The sequence below is a fragment of the Octodon degus genome, unplaced genomic scaffold (genome assembly GCF_000260255.1).
Source record: "Octodon degus isolate 3935 unplaced genomic scaffold, OctDeg1.0 scaffold00012, whole genome shotgun sequence".
Classification (NCBI taxonomy): domain Eukaryota; kingdom Metazoa; phylum Chordata; class Mammalia; order Rodentia; family Octodontidae; genus Octodon; species Octodon degus.
The window spans coordinates 9,314,305-9,326,675 of record NW_004524588.1 but is presented as its reverse complement, the minus strand read 5'-3'; the positions used below and the strand labels follow the sequence as shown (position 1 = coordinate 9,326,675).

The following is a 12,371-nucleotide window of genomic DNA, read 5'->3' as shown; positions in this document are numbered from 1 at the left end:
ATCCAATTAAAACCCCAGATATATAATAATCAAGATCCCAGAAATGAAGCACAGGAATAGTGTACTACAAGCTTCTAGAGAAAAGAAACAGAGCACATGTAAAGGAAAACCTTTGAGAATAATGGCAAATTTCTCTTCACAAATCATCAAATCAAGAAGAACATGGAGCAAAGTACTTCAAGTCTTGCAAGAAAACAAATTCCAACCTAGACTGATGTACTTTGCAAAACTCTCTTTCAAGTTTGATGTAGAAGTGAAATACTTCCCTGACAAAGAACGACTAAAGAATTTCATGATGACAAAGCCAACCCTACACAGACTACTAAAAGATATTCTAGAGAGGGATCAAAATGACCAGAACTCCATGAATGACAATGGAAAGAACCCCCCAAATAGGGCAAACAGACAAACACAGGAGAAAAAGAGGTATACAACAGCAGTCTTTTAAATATTATTTTGTATGCAACAGCAAAATATTTCCATCAGCATACTCCACAAGTGGACTTCTCCTGCACCCTATGGGTCATGATTCTGTCTGGGTCTAAAGGCTGGATATCAAGGAGATAGAAGTAGGGCAGCCCTACAAGTGATACCTGGCCACCAGTAAGCATCATGGGCAAGCTCCATATCCACAACATACTAGAACTTTGTGCGATATCCTATACCCCAAACTGTTAGAAGTACTGGTGATATATTTGCCTTTCCAGTATTTTTGTTTTATTCTTAGCAGTTCTTTACTATCATGAAAACTTTTTCTTAGTTGGTATTTTTGTATATATTAACCTAATCAAATACTGTGTGAATACTCTGAATTGATCAGAGATTCGTACACATGATACACTACATTCTGGCCTCTCAGTTGGACTCACAATCTAATTTTAATTTTAAATATCATTTTGATATATTTAATTTAATTTTGAATTAATAATTAATTTTCTGAATATTATTCAATTTTAATTTTTGTTTTATGATTCATACTGCTTCTTTGACTTACAATCTACTTATAAGGCATAGTATAATATTTTCTCCTAGTATTAGAAACTTTAAAAAGTATATTTCCATTTTCCATTGACTTTATATTAGTTCTTCCTTGACTTTTACACAGCATACACACACACACACACACACACACGCGCGCGCGCAAAAATATGTGCAACCTGACATAAGATTGGTACTGTTTTGTGGAAATCCTCATTGACCTTTTAAATGGATTCATCCTGTATAACAACCATTTTGAGAGCTTTTTATCCCTTATGCAGTACCATACAGCAACTTCTCTTGCCTTCTGGGCTATGGTCTGTGTTATTTTCTATACGCTACATTTGCCTGTATTAGAATATTTCAGGTTTGTATAATTGGAAAATATTTGCTTTGAGTTTTCAAAGGTATGTTTGTTGAATATAAAAGTCAGTGAGGACAGATCTTTTTCATTTTTCAGTCGTTTGAATAAATAAGTCTAGTTTCTTGCCCACTTGCTCTTTTTTTTTCTAATGTGGAATAAAATGCTGTTTAATTTTGTTCTTCCATAAGTAATATTTTTTCTATGTATATGCTTTAATGATTTTTTTCTTTATAATTAGTCTTGAACATGATAGTCTTGGCATGATTTTATTCATATTTCTTGTGCAAAAGGTGCATTTTTCTTGGAAATGTGCTATAATTTTATAATTTCAGAAATTTTAAATCTTTAGGTATTTATTGCCTTCCCCATTTTACTTTGAGAATTCTAATCATATGTATGTAAGTTTCTTGATTTTGGCACAAAGAGAATGATTATATGACTGATCTGTAAACTCTTTCTTCTTCATGTTTATTTTAGACAATTTTTATTGTTATATTCATTGAAGTTTATAAATAATTTTTTACAATGTGCAATCTATTATTAATCTCATGTTATGTATTCATTCCAGAAATATTTGTCTAAAATTTACTCTGTCTACTTCTTATATTTTTCACATTTCAATATTTGTCCACAATTTTTAATTTGCTATATAATTATTGATTTTCAATAAAATTAATATCATAATCTATTTTTGGTAGATGTGCTAAAATGCTTTTCAAATTCATACTTCTTTAGACACTGTTAAAATGTCATTTAATATATTTGTTAAATAAATACAAAATGCAAAGTTATGCATTGATAACATATTCTTCCTTCAGTTCACATATTTACTATTGATGTTTCATAGAGGGGAAAAAAATCTCATTTGAAAAGCTTATTGATTCGAACTGAGCCCATCTGGAGAAGTGCAAACACTGTGTCCTATTTATAAAATAATTTAGTTGAAAATGGTGATCATTATTTTCCAGTCATAATGTAAAGATAATTTTCCTTTGATACTTTGCCAACTATTAAGTCATATTGGAAAACTCCACAATGGTCAATGGTTCCTTTCAAAGTGGGCATACGGGACGCTTTGTATATGAGTAATATGACCAAGATTATAAAACTGAAAATTAAGAAGTATTACAGATTCTCGAAAATATGCACATACTTGTTTGGAAAAAGATGTCTAAAAGGTGATAAAATATATGATAGATGTCTAATTAAAACCTTAAGACATCAGAAGACATTATTAAGAACCACAGGATAAAGGGATGTGTTTGAACCAAAGAGAAGTGTTTTGCAAGGGATTAGTGGCAGTGTGTCCTTAACTATAATAATTTTTTAAAATTTAAATATTCAGGCTGGGGAGATGACTGAGCGGTTTAAGTGCCTGCCTTGCAAGTGCAAGGTCCTGAGTTTGATTCCTGGTATTGCTAAAAATGAAAATAAAATAAAATTTAAACATTCACTGTTGCTTAATCACCCCTCACTGATCAAATGTTTATAACCATGTTTTTTCAAATGAAAACCTGATGGTGTATCTTCATACACTCTGTTTGTTGGACCTGGCCCTTCCCTAAAATCACAGTGACCATGAAAGATAAACATCATAATTCAATTGACAACATTAGGGCAGCTATAACTGTGCAACTGAAGACAGGAAATCGAACTTCTAGAACTTCTTTGGAAAACTGCAGAAATGATGGTATGAATGTGCTTAAAGTGAAGAGCTGTAGTTTGTGGGTGGTTAATGGCAAGGCATAGTTCAGTGTGATAAATGTTTTTTAATGTAAAGCCACATTCATTTTGAAATCACAACTGCTATTCTACATGAGTAGTGCTGAGAAAGTTAACTAAAACTCATTCATAAGTAGATTATCATAACCTCGTACTGAAAGGGAAATTAAAATTTTCAATAAAGCCTGCCAAGAATGCCCTTGAAAACCACGTGGACATGTTCACACAGGCCTGATAACCGAATGTTTTTACCTTTGCATAACCCGTACTTACATTTACTGTTTTTGTATAACTGATGACTTTACGATGTACCAGGACATTTCTTGCTTTGTATAACCCATGCTTTGTATAACTGATGGCCCTGCAGTGTAACCTGGGATGTTTAAACTCCCATAGCAACCCATGACATCACCCAGCCCTCCAATCATATGAAATCTGCCTTGAACAGCTTTCCCTATAAAAACCCTGAAACCCTTGTTGGGCAGGCCTGTCGCTATTTGGAAAAGATTCCAGTCAGAAGCCCTCTGGTATAATAAACTGCCTCCTGTATCTCCTTGGTGTCCTTTCTTCCTATGTTTGGTCTGTTGTTTTGTAGCAATGCTACATTGATTAATTTTTCAAATTTTGCTTTATTCATTCTCTAGTTTTACTAAACCAACCCCTCTACCATTACTAAAATAATTACTAAGCTTTATGAATCTCTACATAGCTAGTTAACCATATGCACTATTGCTGTTGAATACTGTTCTACTGTTAGTAGAGGTAAGGTTATTCTATTTACTTATTTATTTGGTACAAAGTACCATTACACAGCTCAGACTCTTAGTGATCCTCCTGTCTCAGCCTCCCCTGCTCTGAGATTACAGGCATGCACCACCACACCAGGTTTCAGTGGCCGGCATGGCACACCCGGGGTTCCAAGGCTGCACAGCATGTGGTACCAGAGCTCAAACCCTGGTTCTTGAGCTTTCCAAGCAGATGATTAGATCACTGAGCTATCTTTCCAGCCCCTTTTTTGTATATTTTCAATGTAGCCAACAGTAGGTCAGTATTTAGTTTGTCTTATTGTTCAAACTATAATTATAGCTTTCCAGAAGTAAAGAAATATAAATAATCTAAAAATCAAGTCTTTTTTATAATCTTTTAAAAGTTATTTATTTATTTGGTACACAGCCTTAGTATGTACCTCAGACTCGTAGTGATCCTCCTGTTTCAGCCTTCTCTGGGCTCCGATTATAGTCATGCACCATCACGCCTGGTTTTGTGGCAGGCACTGCATGGGGTACTGGGGATCGAACCCAGATCCTTGAAGTTGCCAGGCAGGTGTTTAGACTACCAAGCTATCTCTCCACCTGTAGACAATAATTTTTTTTTGGTACTAGGGATCGAACTCAGGACCTTGTGCTTGCCAGGCAGGCACTTATGCTGCTGAGCTATCTCCCTGAAATGACATCAAGTCTTAATATATTTTTATAACAAGTCTGAAACTGAAAGTCATAATAATAAGGACAATTTTTAGGAGACTCAGTAGAAATTAACTGTGATTTCTTTATACCTTCCACATTTTAGAGTTTAGTTTCAGGTCAGGTTCAAGAAAGAAACATGAGATTGATGTGAGAGGATTAGGAATGTGAATTATTTATTTGTCATCCAAATGTCTTTCAATATTTGTATGGAATTCACAAATGAGTTTGAGATCCACACCAAGAAGTACCATTTATTATTTTCAGGTCCTTTGTGTATTCACACATATTATAGTTATCTGAAATGTGTATCATTTTTTTATATATTGAGCAAACTATTTAATGGAAAAATAAGTACTCATTTCTTTGAACGATAATCCCCGACTCCTCCAATTTTCTGTAATAATGTAGTGTTTTAGTTCTGCAAAGCTAACCCTTGTCTGGAAGACGCTGTGGAAAATGGTCTCCTAGTGCAGATCACAATTTAGACGCCCCGTATCGGACTAAATGGGAGCAGCTTTGCATTGCAGCCGTCATTTTTTTCCTGATGAGAGAGCTTTTCTGCTTTCTTTCTGGTGGACGATGTCTCTGCGCACTCACTCTGCAGCCAGCAGATCTGCAGTTTCTTGGGCACCGCCTTCCTTGCTTGCGTAGGCCTTGCCCTGCTCCTGTCAACCGCACATTTTCACCTGTGGGCGGTCTGCCCCGCCTCTCCCTGGTGGGGAGTGAGTGCACACCCTCATCACCTCTGTGGGCTAATGAAACAGTCCCCTAATAATCCATCAGTCATTCTACTTATGGGCACAAAGGCTGAACGTCAGTCACTGATAAATTAGAAAACCATTAAATTAGCCATTAAATGTCCTTCAGATCTTATATAATGTAGCCCTCGTCTGCTTCTTTCCTCTGGTCTCTTTCCAAGCTTTCACCTTGAGACCTTTCTGTTCCCAAGCAAAATTTTATATGGTTCTGAATGATGTCGGGCTGTTTCCTGACTGCTGGGTTACCTATCCCTACTCCTTATCCTTCTTTAAGATTGCTCTTTTCTAGTGATTAAAAAAGACACTAATTTTTATATCACCAGCTCAGATGGCTAAAATCTTCACCCTTTCGGATGTCTCCTGCATACCACGCGGCTCTTTCATAGCCCTGAGGTGAGAAGTTAACAGGATGTGCAAGTGGTTGGGTCTTGTGCTCAGGGCCAGACAGCCAACAAGCTACAGAAAAGAGAAAGATTTGGACTTAGGCAGTCCAGCTTGAGACTTCAAGAGTGTAACTGAGGCAGGGGATTCACAGGATTTTTGAAATAACTAACCACCTTGAGGTCAAATAGAAGAAATAAAGAATAGATAGAAATGAAATTGACATTTTAAAATTGTCCTTTTAAGAAAAACTGTGGTTTCGAGATACAGTTTCCTCAATTTTTTTTTTTTTCGGTCTTCTTTCCCCTTCCAGGAAACTTGCTCAAAAACTTTTCTTTTTATCATAGACAGCTAAGCCAGATAAAAATATTATAGGCAGTCTGATAGGGCTAGGCCCTCATCAGGGCAGAGATGAGGACCTTATACCTGTGGCCCAAGGTGCATACCTTGGGGACAGCATGGCCAGGCCAGAGATAAGTAGTAACACGTGGTCTAATGAAGCTAGCCTCTGTCACCTCAGTGGATGACCATCAGTCACATCTCAGATTCATCGAATCCTAAAAGTTCTTTGTTCTCTCCATGTGCCTTTGTTACATCACTTGTTTCCCCCTTAGATCAATATTACCTGAGTGAATATACTCGGAATCTTATTGGTTGAATGTAGTTGTAACCCACGTTGGACTCATATGGTTGTGCTCCATAAGACTTCCCCTGCAAAATAGAGTCCTTGGTACTCCACCTTTATGTCCACTCCCACCTCTCAGGCGATACCGTTCCTCAATAAATATTCCTACTTGCCACCTCCATTGTTCCTAGAATTCATTCTCTGACTTTAGAGAAACCAAACTTAGCGTATAGGAATCTAGCAGGTTGAAAAATATGACAGTTCCCTTATAGAGGTCTGAATATCATTCTTATCTCACTTTTGCAATAAGCTTATAAATCAGATCCTTAATCCATCCTCTTCCTGTATAAACTGTGCTTCTTCTGTCCTCAGGAAGCAGCAGTATTGGTGGGCAGCAGATCTCAATTTCGCACACAAGTAGAAGATGGCTTGCATGGTAGCTTCATGGCTAGAATACCCCTGCACTTCCTCCATCACCCATCTTGACAATATCCTCTTAAATGCACAAAGCCCTGGCTCATAAGATGTCTCAATTCTCTGAGCACCACTCTATTCTTAAGTGTGCTCTGTATCCCTGTCTAATAAACCCATCTCATGTCTCTCTCTCCGATTGTGCTCATTTTCTGTGATGGAAGTCATCGGACATGCAAATTTATTTTAAAAGAGTGGGATAGGGTTTTTATTTCAGCCTAGGGGACCTCTCAGACTCAGAGTGCTGACAACCTGATAGGAAATAAGCCAGTAGCTACAGTTTGGGGTTTTGAAAGTAAGAAACAAACAGAATATTGTAGTTGCTCAAAGTATTAGAGACAGGTAAATTAGATAGAAATTATCACACAGAGAGAAACTTAGCTCTCAAGAAAGTCAGCACAAAAAGACAGAGAGCTCAAAATTGTGGCTGGAGTTGCGTCTAAAATGAAACAGGTCTCAGAATGGGAGAGCAAGAGTTTGTTTCTTGCCTACAACAAACTTTCCCATTAGTTTCGAAACAGACTATGTCTTATCCCCATCTTACATGTAGCTAAGAAGCCATGCAAGCCCCCTAAACCCTATTGCATGCATCTTTTCACTTGGCTATATTTCCATGGTAGAATTAAAACCTTCTCTGATTCACTCATCTTTTTATCTTCAGAAACTTGCAAAGACTTAGGAAAGTAAAAGATGTGTGATACTTTCAAATGCTTATTGAATTTATGGATAAAATAACAAAGTATTTATTACAAGTACTGTCTTGTCCATGGTTCAATAATAGGCAGGGTATAAAAGTGAGTATACTTGATACAGTTTTATAAACATTTCATATGAGTGTTTTATAAAGTTTGTATTTTTGGACTATGAATGTATTAAAAATGTACTTATACTCTGGTTTCTCTTTAGTGTCTATAAATCACTTACTTTCTCATGTTGTTTTTTTTTTTTTTTTTTTTTTTTTTGAAGCAGGCATAGAACTCAGGCCCTTGGGCTTGCCTGGCAAGTGCTTATTCTTCGGAGCTATCTCCTGCACACCTGCCTACAGATAAGCATGGATTTGAGATTACTGTAATTAGCACCGCCTGGTCCAGAAGGCCCAGCTAGCCATCAGACCCACAGGTGGTGGCCAGCACACCTGGATCCATCTTCTTCACTCTTCCTCCAGATACCTTTGTTTTTCACATATACCCTTGTTACGTAACTCAGTTCTCTATTGTATCAGAATTAGCTAAGTGGCTGTTCTTGTGATCTTATAGGTTGATGGCAGTTTGACCCGCACTGTATCTACATGGTGATTTTTGATGTATAAGTTACTCTTGACAAAGGGCCTTGGCGGCCACCCTCCTGGGACACTTCCTGGAAATGCATTAGCTATTTCTCTTCACTTTATTTCCAATTAAACTCTCCTAACTTCCCTTTTCTGTTCTTGATTTTGTTCCTTGATATTGAGAGTTCACAAACTCAGCACATTTGACATCTAACAAGTCGGGAGTTGTTTTTCCTATAACAAAAGGAGTAAGCCACACATTTCTTTGGGAGAGGAGTCAAAGAATTAATCAGATAAGGAAGCACACAGTCTTTAAGAAAAAGAAGGATATTATATTAGCACTCTGGAAGAGGTCAGTGAAAATAACTAAACTATACCCAGTCTTGCGATGTTTATCCCCCTTTTTGTGGTATGAAGAATCCATCTTGGGACCTTCTGCTTGCTAGGCAGGTGCTTGTGCTGCTGAGCCACATCCCTGGCCCCTTTAAAAAAATGCATGACAAATTTATGACATTCCTTTGAGGCCCCAAAGAATTTATTTTTTTTTTTTTTATGTATTTGATATAGGGTCCACAGGGTGTTCAGGGTCTTACCAAATAGATCAGACTCAGTGATCCTCCTGCTTTCAGGGTCCTGAGAGATGGGATTACAGGTGCACCACTATGCCCAGTCTCAATCAATAGCATGCCAGGGATTGAATCCTGGCCACTGTGCTCTGCCTAAGCAGGCATTTTAGTCCACTGAGCTATCCGGCCAGCCCTAGAGGACCCATAGAATTTAAACATCTTCCTGTAGGAATTCTTTGTGAAATAGCACATGTTTGCTGTCCTTAACCTGGCTGTTGGTAGAGGAAAAATTTCATTGTCTTGTCTAGGGTTGATGTGATAGAACAGCCAATGTTGTTTCTTGCCTACAACAAACTTTCCCATTAGTTTCGAAACAGACTATGTCTTATCCCCATCTTACATGTAGCTAAGAAGCCATGCAAGCCCCCTAAACCCTATTGCATGCATCTTTTCACTTGGCTATATTTCCATGGTAGAATTAAAACCTTCTCTGATTCACTCATCTTTTTATCTTCAGAAACTTGCAAAGACTTAGGAAAGTAAAAGATGTGTGATACTTTCAAATGCTTATTGAATTTATGGATAAAATAACAAAGGTACATACCTGGTTTTTCAACAAGTGTTTTACGTAGAAGTCGTATCTTTTTATAATAGTTGACACACACTGTCTGAAAGGCAAAAGAAATTTAGCTGAAGTTGGGTGGCACATTTTATATTATTTTTGGCAGAGATATTTATTACAAGTACTGTCTTGTCCATGGTTCAATAATAGGCAGGGTATAAAAGTGAGTATACTTGATACAGTTTTATAAACATTTCATATGAGTGTTTTATAAAGTTTGCATTTTTGGACTATGAATGTATTAAAAATGTACTTATACTCTGGTTTCTCTTTAGTGTCTATAAATCACTTACTTTCTCATGTTGTTTTTTGTTTTGTTTTTTTTTTTTTGAAGCAGGCATAGAACTCAGGCCCTTGGGCTTGCCTGGCAAGTGCTTATTCTTCAGAGCTATCTCCCCGGCTCCTACCTTCTCATAATGTATTCAATAGAATTAGGACAAATAAAACCAAACCTCTGCAAGTATAACTGGATTCTGGTGTTCTTATAGACTCGTTCTAGGTCCTTGGCATCCAGAACAAAGAACTAGGTGAGATAAGCGAAAAGAGTAGTGAAGTTTTCCATTCATTAAAGGTAGGAAAAGAGATATGCTGCTGAGCACCATGAGAGCAGACCACTGAGAGTCCACAGTGGCCACGAGGTTAATGGTAGAGGACTTTTGTGTCTCTCTTTCTGCAGACTGAAGCCAGAAGTAGGCCATCCTATTAAAAACCTGCTTGATTTTGCAACAGAAGAATTGAAATTAGCACTTAGTGATTGACCTCAGGTACAGGGACTGGGAACTGTGTCTGTACCTGTGTCCTGAATCTGTGATTAATGAGTCGCACCCCTCTATGTGCCTTTGGGACCTCTCAGCTGTGACCGTCACCTTCCTAGCCATGGAACAGCATATTCTTGTTTATTGGCAAAGCTGTAACCACTTAACTGGCATCAGAGTTTGATATTCTTTGGTGTTTGAAACCCAGAGGAGGCCAAGTATTAATCAGGTAAACAGATCAAGCCCACTTGCTGTGCACACTGGTCTCCTGCTTCAAAAGACCGATCATCACAGTATGTGCAAACTACTATTCGTTGAAAGTGTAAGTGGCCCATGTGTGAGATTGCAAAATATGCACTTGGTCTTTGTCTTTGTTTCCTGCCATGAAACTTCTAGAAATCTTGGAGTTGCCAACGTGGTATCAACCTAGAGGAATGAGTTGACTCAACTAATGGCCAGCCTCTCCATGTATCTTCAGGATGGAAACTGGTCATTGGAAAAGCAAAACAAGATTAGTGGGGAGGGCTTTTAGTCCATTGACATAATGTCCAAAAGAGGAGAGAGGGTTCATTTGACCAATTATGACTAGTGACTTTTTTTTTTTTTTGGTGGAACCAGGGATTGAACTCAGGCCCTTGTGCTTGCCAGGGAAGTGCTTATTCCACTAAGCCATCTCCCCAGCCCCATGATTTTATTGTAGGTAGCTGAATTAGATAGAAATATCATAGACAGACTGGGATAGGCCTTCAAGGAGACAATATGGAAGACTAGATCTTGCAACTGTGGGAGAGACAGATACTGGTATGGGCCAGACCTCAAGACAAAAGAGTAAACAAATTCAGTCACCTATCTCCCTAGGGATAGGCATCAGGAATTGATATTCAAAATTGGTATCAATTACCTTGAAAAAGCCAGGAGAAACTGGTCTAGGTCCTATAGGAAAAGATGCTACTCTGTATTCGTGTCCACTTGCTACATGACTGGCTTTCCTATTTGTTCCTGATTTAATCAATTTTACTTGGGTAATTAATCTTATTAGTGGGACATAGTTTTGTTCATGTCATGTGTGTGTCTCCATTTTTTACCTTCGACCCACCTCACCTCATAGTTTTACTCTATAAATATCCCCAGAAGAAACAGATTCCTGGGCAACTCACTTGGGTCCCCTTCTGTCCCTCTCTCAGACAGAAGCTTTCTTTCTCCTAATAAATAGTCTGCTCTTAACCTCCATTGTTTCTAAATTAATTTTTCAATTTTACAGAGCATGAACTTGTTGTAGGTATCTTTTGGGTTGGAAGTTTTATTCCCCTATATCAAATTCTTTTTTTTTTTTTTTTTGGCTGTTTGGAGTGGTGGGGATAGAACCACAGCAACCTGAGGCTGACTGCTTTGTGGAAGCAGCCACTTAAACAACTGAGCTAAGGGGCAGGGCCCCCTCCCTATCAGTTTCATTATGCATTGGTAAACCACTTTTCATAAGTCAGTCTTCATGGCCATTCCCATGGAAGCTCTTAGAGCATGGTATTTCTGGAGAAGACATGGAAATCTACCTCATTCCTTCATCCCTTGCACTATGCCCCTTTTCATCTGTGTCTTTTGTCATATCTTATCATAGACTGATAAATTTGCTTCTCTGAGTTCTATGAACCACTCAAGCAAATTAAATGATTCAAAAGATGGTGTTTTGGAACACCTGATTTACAACAGGTTAGTCAGAAGCACAAGTAAAACCCAGAGAGGTTTTGAGACTAGGCCTCAATGTGCAATGCCTGACTCTACCTCCTGGTAGGCACTGTTAGAACTGAATTGGATTTCACCATACCCAACTGTTGTCCACTGAAGATTTGACTGTTTGCTAGCTGATGGGGAGAAATTTCTATGCCTTTCAGGCTCACAGAATTCTAATTTAGCTGTGGTAGTGTGAAAGCAGAGGAAAAACAGTCTGTTTTTCATTATCATTATCAAAAGATAATGGTAAATATTAACATGAACAAATGTTAAATATATGAAATGTTATGGACCATTGCTGTTGGCCTGCTCAGTGGGATCAATGGAGAATTTCTTGGGTGTGGTGCCAAGATTAAAGAACACATATGTGAAAGACATCAGCAGCATAGAGCAGAGCAGAGCAAGAGCCACCTCTGTCTTTATTGTTTAAGTCTTTTTTTTTTTTTTTTTTTTTTGGTGGAACCAGGGATTCAACTCAAGCCCTTGCACTTGCCAGGGAAGCGCTTATTCCATTGAGCCATCTCCCCAACCCCATAAGGAAATTCAAGGCCAGCCTGCATTAGCTAGTGAGGCTCTTCTTCTTCTTCTTCTTCTTCTTCTTCTTCTTCTTCTTCTTCTTCTTCTTCTTCTTCTTCTTCTTCTTCTTCTTCTTCTTCTTCTTCTTCTTC

The 12,371-nt window shown here is 37.9% G+C and overlaps 1 protein-coding gene and 1 non-coding gene across 2 annotated transcripts in view; one reads left to right on the top strand and one right to left on the bottom strand.

Annotated features, from left to right (window-relative positions):
• Positions 1 to 12,371, bottom strand: part of Pik3c2g (phosphatidylinositol-4-phosphate 3-kinase catalytic subunit type 2 gamma) — a 379,694-nt gene that overhangs the window by 301,949 nt on the left and 65,374 nt on the right. Inside the window, exon 10 of the mRNA XM_004626203.2 lies at positions 9,203 to 9,266. Coding sequence (XP_004626260.1) covers positions 9,203 to 9,266 — 64 coding nt within the window. The remainder of the gene's footprint in view (positions 1 to 9,202; positions 9,267 to 12,371) is intronic.
• On the top strand, positions 10,048 to 10,174 carry LOC111815214. The gene has a single exon (XR_002819958.1). It is a non-coding gene; the product is annotated as a small nucleolar RNA SNORA24 (small nucleolar RNA).